General features: G+C 42.2%; 1 protein-coding gene across 1 annotated transcript in view; it reads left to right on the top strand.

Annotated features, from left to right (window-relative positions):
• PLXNC1 (plexin C1) overlaps positions 1–16,440 on the top strand; it is a 374,777-nt gene that overhangs the window by 220,522 nt on the left and 137,815 nt on the right. Inside the window, exons 13-16 of the mRNA XM_069764349.1 lie at positions 1,415–1,615; positions 2,861–3,037; positions 10,489–10,594; positions 14,006–14,107. Coding sequence (XP_069620450.1) covers positions 1,415–1,615; positions 2,861–3,037; positions 10,489–10,594; positions 14,006–14,107 — 586 coding nt within the window. The remainder of the gene's footprint in view (positions 1–1,414; positions 1,616–2,860; positions 3,038–10,488; positions 10,595–14,005; positions 14,108–16,440) is intronic.

Here is a 16,440-nt window from a genome sequence, read left to right as displayed (position 1 = left end):
GGACCCCTAAATTTGACTCATTAGTTGCCAAATATTTAATTGCTAATATTTCTGCAATAGAGAGATGAAATAAAAAAACAACTTTTCATTCTGCTTTGCAGGTGCTATTACATAGTGACCCCAATTCATCAAAGCTTTTATGTCCAAAAAGTGGCATAAAACCTTTGAAAAGTTTTAACTTTTTGGTCCAACTTGTAGTCGCACCAAAATTTTGCAACTTTTGCCATTTTTACACCAATTTCTCCCAGCTACACCAAAATGAGTGAAGCTGTGGTAGGATACGGGTGAAGCGGGACTGTGAGGCTGTAACAGGGTGGCACTGGGTGGTAGTCGCGAGCAAGTCCACTTAATGTCACAGTCTACAAGCACCTCGGCCCCTTGTACATGAAGCACAAACTAGCTAGATGCAACCCCAGGCGATTTACCTCTTCTCCACTGTCACTACAGCAAAGGCAATCAGGATCCAGGAACACAGCTATATTCTAACAGGAAAAACTATTTCTTTTTGAATAAACGAGGTAGGAAAAAGGTAGAAAAATTAGTCGCAGCAAATCTGATAAAACGTTCTGCTCTTTCCCTGTTACTCTTCACCATATCAACGGCAGCAATGGCTGCAGCAAAGTGACAGTTCACAGTGACAATCCAATTTCTGGACGCTTATAGTCCTCGGTGGGTCAATACTCACTCCCAGTGCCGGCTTCACTGCCCGTGGATCCAGGGCAGCAGTTTCTGGCGCCTCCTGTGGTTTGGCAAGCTTACATTCCTTGCTGAGCACATGCCCAGGCAAACATGCCCTGGGCACTGACTGGAAGCCAAAGCTTCCTGCTGCTTTTAGGCTGCTGGTCCAGCCCACAAGCTTAACTTCTTGTTGTCCCTAAGCTAATACAATACACATAAACAATTTAAAGGCAAATTCACACAATAATACAATGCAAACATAGCACATCACAGTAAAACATTAAGAAACAGGTATACCATCCGGTACTGCATAAAGTGCACAGGATCAGCACCTAGGAGAGAGGGAGTACTGAGAATTTCAGCCACCTCCTTCCGAGGCCACAGCTTGTCTAATTCATGATAAGCTGCCGCATTCCCAATTGCAGAAATTTCAGTCCTGTCCCTTACTGAAGAAACATATTTAGGGTGGCGAATGGAGACACACCCCACTCGTCAGGTACTACAGATTCATGAAGACGCTTGCAATTCTTTGTAAATCAGGAGCTTCTGATTCCACCATTCCCTTTATCATGAATGGTGAGAAAATTACCAGTCTTGAAGAATTGGGGCTGTTGTGTTCAGTACAACATAAAAAAAAGAAACCTATAAGCATCACACATCTTGTAAAAAGGACCTTTCACCAAATTTTTCATCAGTTATCTATTATACATACCAAGCCATATTTTTTGTTTTCCAGGCAAATAAATGCTTAGGAAATTCAACACACTGTCATTTACAAGCTCCAAGACTAGGTGAAAAACCACAGACTTACAATATAAACTTAAGGATTCAAGACACTACTACAATTTGTGGAGAATTAATTTATAAGACGGACCCTATTTTTGAGACTTTTTATCTACTAAATTATAACAATAACGAAATTGAACTCCTAATCGAGGTATGTGTCACAACATATTTTTAGTTTATTGCGATAAAATGTGATGTCCAATTCAGCACTGAAATACAATGGTAAATAAACCAACTATGGTGTCTTTCTATAAAGAGGGTAATAACTCATCTTCTCTTGCCAGAATGGATGAAATATGTCTAGTTTAGAGATGACCGGATTGCTTCACACAAGCCCAGACCATGGTCCAGGTCAGTGCTCTCTGCACAAGGACAGGAGCTGTGCAAGTTTTCTTACCCTCTGGGTTTCCAGGCTTGGCTTACTTTTAGCAGAACTGGCAAGACATCACTTGTGCGCCGCACAGATGACATCAAACTGTGCCTGTCAAATCAAATGCCTAGGGATGTGGAAACTCAGGAAATTTGCGCAGCAATCCGCTCATCTCTACTTCAGTTGGTATTTTATTGAACCATCTAGTGACTTAAATAGAAACTACTTTAGAAAATAAAACATTTAAATGAACACACTACATGTTTTAAATTTGTTTATTTTACTCGCTCCTAACTGCAGATGTTGTCCTTGGTGGGATTTCAACCTAGATCTGCAACACTGCAAAGTAACAGTGCTAACCACTTAGTTACCGTGCTGACATAGACTTCTTCTGTACTCATTAAAGAGGTTATTCACTATTTTTTCATTGCTGACATATCCTTAGTATAAGTCATCAATGTATGATCAACCTTGGTCCGATTCCCAGCACCCCAAGCCAATCAGCTGTTCTCTGTGTTGGCCAGAACTGCTCGATTGTGGGACTGCGCTATCTTTTAATAGTGCCCACAACAGGGTACAACACATCTGCCTCTTGTTGATTTGAATAGGTGGTGGATGTGTAGTACTCTGGAGACTATCAGGAGACGAAGCAACTCTGCAATCAAGAAGTTCCCACAGCCAACACTGAGAACAGCTGATCGGTGGGGGTGCCAGGTGTGGGACCCCAAACGATCAGACGTTGATGAACTATCCTAACGATTGGCCATCAATAGAAAAGTAGTGGACAACCTCTTTAACATCCACTGGTAATATGTGAATTTCAAATTTACTGATACAAGGGCAATACTCCTATTCAGTCCTTCATCATATATCACAAGGAATGGTACTACAACCAATTGTGAAGAATTTGCACTTAAGTGATTAGAATACTATTTGACTGTTAACAGTAAATTATTCTTTTTTTGCTAATCTTAGTATACTCTAATGAACTAAACACTGTATAATTCAAATTTAATTCGTCCCCAGAAAAGAGAGGATGACCTGGGTATTCAGGCACATGAAATTGGAATTCAAATCCATTACAAGGATGTGGAACTAAGCTGTGAAGTATGGAATGTTACAGTAGTAAAGCAAAATTCTATACAATGTAAAGCAAGAAATGTTTTTAAAGGGAAAATTGATGCCCAAAATATGTTGGTTAAGGTAAGTAATTATGATCACTTTTTTAGGGAATGATATTTTATATTTAGGAATATAGTGGACAGCTGTGGGCTTATTCTACTGAGCAGACAGCAGATAAGCTTTGTTAGAAAGGCTATTCCCACGAACAAAGTACATTTTAATCAATAGATCTTGGAATAATAAGTTCCATAACTGAATATCTTTAAAAAAAAATGTTCAGGTGCTGAGATAATGTTATAAATTTACCACAGCAATATTTATTTGCTGTGTCCTACCATGCTGAGATGCTCCAGTTCATGGTCAGCACATACCACTACTGCTGGTTAGGAGAGGAAGCATATGTCACTTATGATAAGTTAGTACATAGAAGAAACAGCAGGGGCCCACAGCTGCTGTTTTCTGAGGTAACACATTTCTCTGCCCATTTTTTCACAGATGTGCTTCCACTGGGTCTACAGCCTATCGTAAATCAAGTCAGTGCCATTTCAATTCAGCAGGAGCTGGAGCTCCCATGTCATGGACTTCATTTATGATGAGGGAGGAGGGCAGAAATACTTGCTCCTGTGATAAATCCATTACACAGTACATGGCAGGGGCATATGTAAGATTATCTAAGCATAAGAACATTTATTTTTAACACATCCATTTGTGAAACTTATTATTTCCAGATTTATTGATTAAAATGTATAAGTTAGGAAATAAGCCTCACCGTGTGATGAATTTATGGTTGCTTCTCAAAAGTGCAGCCAGGATTCAAGTCTGTCGACCATCGGAAAAATTTAAGGCAAAGAAAGGGAAAAAGGATCCATAGGCTGAATATGAGTATAATTCAATTTTTATTTCATTCCACTAAAAGGGAAAGGTTTTGTCTAGACAGGTTCAAAACAATCCAACATTCTTTTAGAATTCATATTTAGCCTATGGATCCTTTTCCCCTTATTTTGCCCTGATTAAAATGTACTTTGTGCGTGGGAATACCCCTTTATCTGTTACTGCTCGTGTGTGCGTATAGTTCCTCTCTAGTCTGGATTGTATGGTTCCCATTGTTTGCGCACAGATTTTTTCCCAACAATGTCTGAACACTGGATATTTAAAAACATTATATTTGTTGCAGAATTTCCGCTTTTATCAGAATGATCAAAGTCAGAAGAATAAAGACTGTGTTCATAATTCTTTTTTGTTACTTTAATATGTGAAAAGTGAGCCAAGTTACATGTAGTGGAGAATTCCAGGCAGGTGACAGCTGTTTCATGCTTTCTCTACTCTGTACATTTTTTAAGCCTGTTCATGTTCAATAGACTAGAGAAAGCTTTGGAGGGATGCAAAATGGCCATGGCATGTCTTTTACACATCCCCCTACTCTCCAGTGCAAGTAAGGCTGTGTTTATATTGGCACATAGAAAAAAATCTGATTTTAATCCAGAAAATTAAATTTTTTTTTTCATTTGCTATCTTTATGCAATTCGTATTGTAAGATGATTTTACTCAGCTGCAGTAATTAACATTTTTAAAGACTAAATAAAGTTGCCTATGTTAAAGAATTGGAAGTTATCCATAAAAAATTGGGTGTTCTACTTTTGCTCCGTAAAGCGCCCGATTTTAGTTTATGTGCACGTGAGGACTTAAATAAAGGAATCTCATCAGACACAAGGAAGAAACTAGCGTATGCTGCAGTTTTTTCTTGTGTAGATTCGGTCGGTGAAAAAAATTGCTCATCTGCGCATTCTCATTGAACAACAATGCTTGCTGTGTTTATACACGGACAGCACTTCGACCGAGTGGTGAGCGTCGTCTTTATTCTTCTATCTTATGATATTTGTAATGAATGAGGAATGCAGTGGTTTAAAATCGGCGCTGACCAAGGTTCCGAAAATGCGAACACACACGGCAATGAAGCATGAATGCGGTTTATTTGTCAACGCGTTTCAAGGTTTCAAAACCTCTTCATCATGACGAAGTCACGGATTTTTGGAACGTTGGGCAGCGTTGATGTTAAACCACCGTAATCCTCATTCATTACATTGTAGCTCATTGGTGGTCCTGCTGCAGCCTTCTATAGGTGTTGTGACTGCCACAACCCTATGAGGGGAGAGTACCTATAATATCTTATACCACTTGGCCATCAGATAACTGTTTGATTTTAACTTTAGATATTTGATATATTTGCTGTTGCCGGCAGAACAGGGATAGAGCTGATCTTTGCATCAATGAGAGACAACATATTTTTCCCTACAAAAACCAAGTTGAAAAATGCTTGGGAATTCCCTCATATTTTGTAATTTGTCTGTTACACATGAAATTAAATATATAAAATCCCAGGTTTTACATACTGATTGTTTTAAAAAGGTGTTGTCCTGGTGTAATACATTTTCATTAATGTCAGACTTTTTTATTGGTGATGTTTCCTGTACTTCTTGATATAATTTACTCCGTCTAGATCAGGGGTGCACATCCTTTTTGGTCCAAGTGCCACATTGTCAAACTGAACCAATCTAGGGGCCACAGTAAAAATTAAAGGAGTATTACCCCTTATGACATTTATGGTAAATTGAAAGTATATATCAGAAATGTCTGGTAGGTACAAATTCTACTTACAGGATGCTTACCTCCACCAATCTGCAGTCTAAGGCTGGCGTCACACCAGAGTATGGCATCCTACAGTATGTGATATTCTAATGTCCCTCGGCTCCAGCTCTGCCGTGATTTTGAGCCAAGTGTCAGTGCTCTGTGCTCTGATCCTCTTGCACGCGAGAATCGAATCACAGGTGCGGAGGAGACGGATAAATGAATTTCTCCATGTCCTTTGTTGCACTGCATTTCGGTGACATCCAAGTGCAGTGCAATGTTTCATATGCACCCATAGGCTTGTATGAGTGCGTGCGATCCGATTCTCATAGCCATTCGCAGAATGCCGCAATTGGTTTCGTATTCCAAATCGGTTTGAGAAAATATTCGCGGATGTGAGCTGTCCCAGAGCTTAATTTTGGGCTGAGTGCAAACCGACTTTTTATCAGATTGCACTCGTTCGATTTCATCTCAAGTGTGAGCGAGCCCTAAGGCTGTGTGCCCATAATGAATTTATGGAGAGCTTTTGATGCTGCTTATTTTCACTGCATCAGAAACGCTGTGCTTACATTTCCAACAAAGTGTTTGGGATGTCCTGTTAACTTTTTGTCACACATCGTAAACTGACCATCTGCACGTGTTTTAAAATCCTCAACATGTCAATTTCTCTCTCTCAGTACTCTGAGTTTCCCCATAGAATTGCAAAACAGGTGGAAAATTCAAAGCTAAAAAACACATATAATCTGCACATGACTGTATTAATAAAGTTTTGTCAAACCAAATACCGTATATACTCATGTATAAGCGGAGATTTTCAGCACATTTTTTGTGCTAAAAGTGCCCCTCTCGGCTTATACACGAGTCGTGGTCCAGAAAGCCGGCGGGAGAGGAGGAGTTGGGAGTCGGCGGCTGTAGCACAGTGACAGCTGCAGCCGCCGGCTTCCAGAAGACCTCAATACTCACCTGCCATCGCTGCATCTCCATCTCTGCATCTCTGTCCCAGTGCCGCAGCTTCTTCCTGTGCTGAGCGGTCACGTGGTACCGCTCATTAAGGTCATGAATATGGATGCGACTCCACTCCCATAGACGTGGAGCGCATATTCATGACCTTAATGAGCGGTCCCATGTGACTGCTCAGCACAGGAAGAAGCTGCAGCGCCGGGACAGAGATGCAGGGACATGCAGGTTCAGCAACGGTGCGAGGAGAGTGAGGAGGATGGGGGAGGACAGAGTAGGATGGGGAGCCCAGCAGAGCCCAGCCATGCATACAAGATGGGACAGGGGAGCCATGCATACAAGGATGGGAGGGGGGAGTCGAGCCATGCATACAAGATGGGAAGGGGAGCCATGCATACAAGGATGGGAGGGGGGAGCCGAGCCATGCATACAAGATGGGAAGGGGAGCCATGCATACAAGGATGGGAGGGGGGAGCCGAGCCATGCATACAAGATGGGAAGGGGAGCCATGCATACAAGGATGGGAGGGGGGAGCCGAGCCTTGCATACAAGGATGGGAGCAGGGGAGCCATGCATACAACAGGGGGAGCCACACAGAGAAGGACAGGATGGGGGGAACCACACATACCGGGATAGGAATGAGGGGATAATACATACCCGGTGTTAGGGGTTGAGTTCCCACCTCTGCACAGGGGGAATCTCGAACCATCTCTGCTGCAGTCTCCCATTCTTCTCCAGCTGCAGTGGAGCCTGCTCAATGGAGACGTCGGTCCCAGCATCTGGCTCAGCCTGATACGGTGCGGTTGGTTACTGCTGCCTTTCCAGGCTCAGCCATTGTAGCCAGTATGGGTCAGCGGCGAGCAGACTTCTCTGGGAATAAGTCCTGCTTTTTCCTTTCTGAGCATGCCCAGGGTAAGTCCTCTCATTGGAGGTCGGGGGTCACATGCTCAGGTACTACAGCAGCTCCACTTGGTACTCTAGGAAGGTCCTGAAGTGGCTCAGGTACTGTAGCAGCTCCCATTGTCCTCTAGGAAGGTCCTGTAGTTGCTGCAGCTATAAAAAGTTTGCATGGCCACACGGCCATGTGCTAGTATCAACTAAGTTTTGTGTTCTGTGCCAGTGTGGTCATATGTATGTGGTTTCAGGGTTTGGCTGAAATAAGCCCCTAGAATACCGGCACCTCCGGTGAGGAGTTTTGCGTGTGCTATTCTGACTGCATGACCACTGCTCGCTCTATTTGGTAACTGTGTTCCTCTGTGATGTTAACAGGGCGCAGCGTTCTCTTATCTTAAAAGGACTCTGTCACCTGAATTTGGAGGGAACAGCCATAGGGTCGGGGTTTTCGGGTGTTTGATTCACCTTTTCCTTACCCGCCGGCTGCATGCTGGCTGCAATATTGGATTGAAGTTCATTCTCTGTCCTCCATAGTACACACCTGCGCAAGGCAAGATTGCCTTGTGCAGGCATGTACTACGGAGGACACAGAATGAACTTCAATCCAATATTGCAGCCAGCATGCAGCCGGCGGCTAAGGAAAGGGTGAATCAAACACCCGAAAACCCCGCCCCTATAGCTGAAGATTGTTCCCTCCAAATTCAGGTGACAGAGCTCCTTTAAGTGACTCTGTGGAGTAACAGAGTTCACTTATACCGCTATATAGTACCGTCAGTTACTAGCAGCGGGTTTTACTCCTGCACGGTGGACCCCGGGTTGCAAACACACCTATTTTTCTATAAATATATACTTGGTGCGTTCCGCCAAACCCTATCACCCGGCTTATACTCGATAAGCTTACCCAGTTTTCAGTGGCAAAATAAGGTGCCTCGGCTTATACTCGGGTCAGCTTAAACGGTACTAAGAAGTGTCAAGAACAAAGCAGCTTTATTGAAAGAAAAGCATACCAACTTAAAAAAATTCAATGAAAAAGCAAAAGTAACCTAACTTTTCTAATAGGTGCAGAAATGGTGCAGAAAATCTACAATGCCAAAAACTCACCAATTACTCATCATGGGAATGTAGCCTCTTGGTACACAGAGGTTTTTAACGAGAATTTAGAAAGTGATTCTGCTCCTAAATCCACATCAAAAGCTGTGTCAAACACGCTGTGAAAATAACTCCTTTAGTGCACACAGTGCTGTTTTTTCACGTTATTTTGAAAATTTCCCAGTAGAACTATTAGGAAGCTAATCCAAAGAATATTTGAAGCATTTTATGTGTGAATTTGCAATAAAATCTACATTTAAATCATCAAAAACTGTGTGAATAGACCCTAAAGAGGAAGACATCATGAGTGTACATGGTTCTTTACAATAGATAATCTCTCTCTCTCTCTCTCTCTCTCTCTCTTCCGTCCCTGAACCGAAAAGCTGGTGTTACACATTTCAAATCTCTACAGCGCACAAGCGACAAGATGACGATAGCCGTCCACGCCCCTAAGACCTATGTCATCACTCTGCCCACGCTCCTTCATTGCCTGAAAAAATGGCGCCAAGCGCATCATACGAAACGCGACTTTGGCGCGAAAGTCGCGTACCGCATGGCCGACCCCACACAGGGATCGGGTCGGGTTTCATGAAACCCGACTTTGCCAAAAGTCGGCGACTTTTGAAAATGAACGATCCGTTTTGCTCAACCCTAGAAGGGAGGTTTACAATCTTTACCTCTGTTCTATTTAGAAAGGGCTTTGCTGAGCCCTATTCTCAGGATCGGTGGGGTTTCAGGGTCTGTTATTGGGAAGTTATCTTCTATCCTATGGATAAGGGGTAACTGCTAATCTTGGTAGATCTCCTTTAAATGGAATTTGTCAGTAGAGTTTTGATATTTAATCTGAAAGCAGCATAATATAGGGCAAGTGACCCTGATTCCAGGAATGTGTCACATATCAGGCTGCGTGTTGTAGATTTAATACAATCAGTGTTTTATCAGCAGAAGATTATCCCTGCAAGACTAGGTCTCATATGCACAGCAGTCAGACTAATCTGTGTTGCAAGACCCCAATTATTGATTAGCAACTTGCTGGCAATGTATACTGTACACAGGAAGCAGCCAATCTGGGGTGGGAGTGGGGCTATACATAGTTCAGCATTCTGACCACTACCACATCTACAGCAGAGAAACAGGGATCCTATCCAGGCTCAGACAGGAGAATCCCCCAGTAGGCCCCTGTGCAGGAGTGTGCCCCCCTAGCCTTCTGTATGAGCAGTAGTTGGCAAAAAACTTGATTCTCTATATACAAACAATGGCAGAATCTTATCAATCATTTAACAAACTACCTACCCTAATGTATAAAAGGTTTGTGATAAAAGGTAATGCAATATTTTTATGTAGCTGAAAAGGGGACCCTCAAAGTCAATGTTACCGGTGTGCCTTTGCAATCCCATTCCGACACTGATCCTATCAATACTTCATTACTCACTCCAGTAAGTGGATATATCACTAGAATTAGGCTCTTTGTCCCTACATCGTCCCACTCTCAGATTACATAGCTAAAACCTGCTGACCTTTGCCTTTACTCTGTACCTTTGTGCATGATATCTGGCAGTTTTAACTGTCTTTATAACTTACTGAAAGTGTCAGTTACTGTATCATAAGGAATATTGTTTCATAAGTTTTTATAGAACTAGAGGGAGAGCCACTTTAATTTTCCTATATTTATTAACCAACTCTTCGAAACGGTCCAAAGTTTAAAAAAAATCAGTTTTTTTCAGAAATGACGTAATGCTTGTAACTAGATTGTTTCTGGTCTTACAGCGTAGCCCCAGTCAGATTAATAAAATTGAGCTGCAACAGCAGAAATAGCCTATGGAGAGGAGAGGCATGGTTTCCAAAAATAAACAGTACTATTTTTTTTCTACCTTTGACTAACCTTTTAGCATGCATATTTTAACAAGTCATTGCTGTCTTTTTATCCATGTAAAATGACTAATTTACCTATTTCTTCATCATTTAAGATTAATTTAGGCAATTTTAACGTGGATTTAAAACCGCAAAAGGAAAACTACGCACCGTACTATTTTATCCTCCTTGTTGTTCCACTTCTGTTAATTGTAGTTATTGGTAAGTATTCAGTTGCATGTCTTTGATGTTTTGATGTGTAACTTTACTATCGTTTCTTTGTTCTTGTCAAATACAATTCAGTGGATCGATTTGTGGAACTTTGTTCCAGCACTCAGGTCAGTGGTATCTGGCAGCTAGATGGGAATCTTATGAATCTCTTACCCTCTCAGCACGGCTTTTGATTAGCCAGGGCCTCGTGACATCATCTCTGTCAGGTCATACAGATGACGTTGCACCAGCCCTGATAAATCAAATGCTGCTCCAGGGATGCCAGAGGGTAAGAAATTCAAAAGACTCTCTTCTAGCCACCGGATACCACTGACCTGGACCCTGAACTGGAGTCTCACAAACTGATCAGCTCAATACTAATTGTAACAGCCATTAACCATTATATCTATATCCATACATATATTAACCCTCTCTCCCACTCTGTGCATGAATGTGAACAGTATGTGTATACATATACTATATATATACATATATATATACACAGTACAGACCAAAAGTTTGGACACAGCTTCTCATTTAGAGATTTTTCTGTATTTTCATGACTATGAAAATTGTACATTCACACTGAAGGCATCAAAACTATGAATTAACACATGTAGAATTATATACTTAACAAAAAAGTGTGAAACAACTGAAATTATGTCTTATATTCTAGGTTCTTTAAACTAGCCACCTTTTGTCTTGATGACTGCTTTGCACACTCTTGGCATTCTCTTGATGAGCTTCAAGAGGTAGTCACCGGGAATGTTCTTCCAACAATCTTGAAGGAGTACCCAGAGATGCTTAGCACTTGTTGGCCCTTTTGCCTTCACTCTGCGGTCCAGCTCACACCAAACCATCTCCATTGGATTCAGGTCTGGTGACTGTGGAGGCCAGGTCATCTTGCATAGCACCCCATCACTCTCCTTCTTGATCAAATAGCCCTTACACAGCCTGGAGGTGTGTTTGGGGTCATTGTCCTGTTGAAAAATAAATTATGGTCCAACTAAACGCAAACCGGATGGAATAGCATGCCGCTGCAAGATGCTGTGGTAGCCATGCTGGTTCAGTATGCCTTCAATTTTGAATAAATCTCCAACAGTGTCACCAGCAAAGCACCCCCACACCATCACACCTCCTCCTCCATGCTTCACGGTGGGAACCAGGCATGTAGAGTCCATCCGTTCACCTTTTCTGCGTCGCACAAAGACATGGTGGTTGGAACCAAAGATCTCAAATTTGGACTCATCAGACCAAAGCACAAATTTCCACTGGTCTAATGGACATTGTGTTCGTTAGGCCAAACAAGTCTCTTCTGCTTGTTGCCTGTCCTTAGCAGTGGTTTCCTAGCAGGTATTTTACCATGAAGGCCTGCTTTACTTAGCTGCTTTTTTCTTGCCATAATACAAATTCTAATAGTCTATTCAGTATGACTATCAGCTGTATATCCACCAGACTTCTGCACAACACAAATGATGGTCCCAACCCCATTTATAAGGCAAGAAATCCCACTTATTAAACCTGACAGGGCACACCTGTGAAGTGAAAATCATTCCCGGTGACTACCTCTTGAAGCTCATCAAGAGAATGCCAAGAGTGTGCAAAGAAGTCATCAAGGCAAAAGGTGGCTACTTTGAAGAACCTAGAATATAAGACATAATTTCAGTTGTTTAACACTTTTTTGTTAAGTGTATAATTCCACATGTATTAATTCATAGTTTTGCTGCCTTCAGTGTGAATTTACAATTTTCATAGTCATGAAAATACAGAAAAATCTTTAAATGAGAAGGTGTATCCAAACTTTTGGTCTGTACTGTAAATATATATACCATACATAAATAGAAGAGAACTCACAGAACTATGGAAATCACTCTTCATGCCATGCTCGCACTTTTAGGCTACACAGCTTCCTCACAGTAGCACCAACATGTATTGTCATGTTGAAAATGGCTCCTGGGTCATTTTATAGAAATGGTCAAACACATGTTCTACGACTAAAGTAATGTAACGCAGAGTTTTTAGTGTACCTGGAATGAAGAATAGAGAGGATCAGGAAACGTATATTGCACCATCCTAAATCAGATTCGCGAGAGTAAGACCGGGGTGAGCGTATTGCCACGGGGTCTCCAAACCAATCTCCAGCTATCATTGCACCCAAGACAAAAGCATTCAGAAAGCACAAAAAGACAAAAAAGGGATCCAACACATACATGGGTCCTGAGTGTATAAGACTATTGTTTTTATAGGGATTTCGAACAATATGCATTCTTGTATGGAGTACCTCCCAAAGAAATATAATTTATTAGAATGTGTTTGAGTATTTGATACAGTTTGTAAAAGATTACATATAACACTATTAAGCAAGGCAAACATTGCAAAACAGAAATTGCAATAAATGAACTAGTTGTACAGAATTATTCAAAAGAGAATGTTTACAGGAAATGTTGTCCCCAAACATGCAGAGTCTCACCACAGTGTCATAGCCAGGATGTTATTTCCTAATTCTTTGAACTGACAGATTAAAAATGTAAAGTTAGCCATAAAAGCGAAGATGGGGTCTGGAACCAAGGTCAATTCTAATATTTTATTAAAAGTTCACTGGTAAGAAGCAACAAATTAAAAAATTAAAAACTATGACTAAAGTGTTTATCACTTCTGTTTGAGAAATATTTAAAACTGTGAGTGTTTAGTTGGGTCGGAATTGATTATTTATTCTTTTATGGATAATTGTCATCAATATTTCACAAATCCATTGGATTATGAAAGATTATTATTGCTGCCTAACATTTTAGAAGGCAAATTGTTAGTTATGTAGTGACAACTTGGGCAGCACGATTGCTCAGTGGTTAGCACAGCAGCCTTGCAGCACTGGAGTCCTGAGCTCAAATCCCACCAAGGACAACATCTGCATGGAGTTTGTATGTTCTCCCCATGTTTGTGTTGGTTTCCTCTGGGGTCTCTGGTTTCCTCCCACACTCCAAAGACATACTGATAAGAAATCTAAATTATGAGTTCCAATGAGGACAGTGCTAATAATGTCTGAAAAGCACTGTGTAATTAATGGCGCTATATAACAAAAGTGGTCGAAAGGCTTTTTTTACTTTTGTGGAAATATGCTTAGCCTTTAAGATAAGCATTTACCATGATACAGAAATATGACCAGGGCTATATCCAACATATGTTGAGACTATTTGGTAGCAAATCCATGTCTAAAAATGTGATCTCAGCTTTTTCGATATCAATTTTTTATACATTTGAGATGTGGAGTAAACACTTTTTAAATTTTCAGTCATGGACATGTAGTGTACGTACTGTAATTTCAATGCTTTAAGAAAGAAATCCCATAAACAGCCTAAAATATGTAATGGTTGAGTGCCCCAGCCTAGTAATTAATGCTTTTTAAATGTCTTCCATAATATATAGCTGCTTATTTAATCACAAGACACAAATCAAAAGAACTGAGCAAGAAACTAAGCAAGGACCTTGTAGAGCTAGAGTGTGAAATAAGGAAAGAGATTCGTGAAGGTAAGTCTACTCAGCCTACTCCTCACCAGAAATGCCTGGTTATTGTGGCTTATTTCCTCACTTCTCCATTATATTAATTTGTAGCTTTACTACTGTATATCATAAGTAGTTGTCTGGGTGATGGAAGAAAAAAAAATTGCAACAGCTAATGGGGTAACTTGAAGCTCCTGGGACCCAATACAAAATGTGGAACAGGCCATTCAACCTGCCATGTGTCTTTTAAAATACTGTTGTTTCCTTATACAATAGACGGGTTGTTTAGTTTCTACAGGATTAGAGCTGTCTTTTGGTCAGCATTGGGGTTATGGTTAAAGCCACTGCTGTCAATGCAATGATAAGTGACTGAGGCCATGCTGGCCTACACCTATACTTAAAGCCTGGGCAGCTTCAAAACACTATTAACTTGCAGATTAACCCCATATGAGGGGCAATCTAATAACCATGTATAAGTATATAAGGGAACAATACAAATATCTCGCTGAGGATCTGTTTATACCAAGGAAGGTGACGGGCACAAGGGGGCATTCTTTGCGTCTGGAGGAGAGAAGGTTTTTCCACCAACATAGAAGAGGATTCTTTACTGTTAGGGCAGTGAGAATCTGGAATTGCTTGCCTGAGGAGGTGGTGATGGCGAACTCAGTCGAGGGGTTCAAGAGAGGCCTGGATGTCTTCCTGGAGCAGAACAATATTGTATCATACAATTATTAGGTTATGTAGAAGGACGTAGATCTGGGGATTTATTATGATGGAATATAGGCTGAACTGGATGGACAAATGTCTTTTTTCGGCCTTAGTATGTTACTATGTTACTATATCTCCAGGCTAATAGCACTTTTTTACATGATAGGTTCCCTTTAACCCCTTTCTGACCGGGTTCTCCATGCATGTGTCGTGACTGTGACACAGCCGCGACACATGCAGCTGCGGCGCCGATCAGCTAATCGGCCGGCGCGATCCAGGATGCTGGGTTTCCTCTGCAGCTTATTTGGCAAGTGCTATAGCTTGCCGAATAAGAGGAAGCCCGAGCAAATTTGCTCATTTCTAAACAAGATCTATCGATAGAGAGTACTCAATATTTGCATTTGTCTCCTACTTTTCTTGTGTCCTCTTTGTGTTTCATGCATACAGTATAACAGTTATCTTTTGTTAGACACAACATACAGAATATGGTCTTCGAGTTATAAATCTAAATCAGGAATTGACAAGGCTTTTTTTCTATATTTAACCCCTTCCCGACCTGTGACACAGCGTATGCGTCATGAAAGTCGGTGCCAATCCGACCTGTGACGCATATGCTGTGTCACAGAAAGATCGCGTCCCTGCAGATCGGGTGAAAGGGTTAACTCCCATTTCACCCGATCTGCAGGGACAGGGGGAGTGGTAGTTTAGCCCAGGGGGGGTGGCTTCACCCCCTCGTGGCTACGATCGCTCTGATTGGCTGTTGAAAGTGAAACTGCCAATCAGAGCGATTTGTAATATTTCACCTAAAAAAATGGTGAAATATTACAATCCAGCCATGGCCGATGCTGCAATATCATCGGCCATGGCTGGAAATACTAATGTGCCCCCACCCCACCCCTCCGATCGCCCCCCCAGCCCCCCGATCTGTGGCCCGCTCCCCTCCGTCCTGTGCTCCGCTCCCCCGTCCTCCTGTCCGCTCCCCCGTGCTCCAATCACACCCCCCCGTGCTCCAATCAAACCCCCCCGCACTCCGATCCCCCCCCGTGCTCCGAACCACCCCCCCTGCACACCGATCCCCCCCCCCTGCACACCGATCCACCCGCCCGCACACCGATCACTCTCCCCCATGCTCCGATCCCTCCCCCCCCGTGCTCCGACGCCCCCCCGTGCCCTGATCTCCCCCCCCTGTGCCCTGATCTCCCCCCCTTATACTTACCGATCCTGGCGGGGTCCGTCAGTCTTCTTCCCCGAGCGCCGCCATGTTCCAAAATGGCGGGCGCATGCGCAGTGCGCCCGCCGAATCTGCCGGCCGGCAGATTCGTTCCAATGTGAATTTTGATCACTGTGATATAATCTATCACAGTGGTCAAAATAAAAAAACAGTAAATGACCCCCCCCATTTGTCCCCCATAGATAGGGACAATAATAAAATAAAGAATTTTTTTTTTTTTTCACTAAGGTTGGAGTTAGAACTAGGGTTAGGGTTAGGGTTAGGGGTAGGGGTAGGGTTAGGGGTAGGGGTAGGGGTAGGGTTAGGGGTAGGGTTAGGGGTAGGGGTAGGGGTAGGGTTAGGGGTAGGGTTAGGGTTAGGGTTAGGGTTTCGGTATGTGCACACGTATTCTGGTCCTCTGCGGATTTTTCTGCAGCGGATT

This window comes from Ranitomeya imitator, chromosome 4 (genome assembly GCF_032444005.1).
Source record: "Ranitomeya imitator isolate aRanImi1 chromosome 4, aRanImi1.pri, whole genome shotgun sequence".
In the NCBI taxonomy this organism is placed as follows: domain Eukaryota; kingdom Metazoa; phylum Chordata; class Amphibia; order Anura; family Dendrobatidae; genus Ranitomeya; species Ranitomeya imitator.
This window is presented reverse-complemented; position numbering and strand designations above follow the sequence as displayed.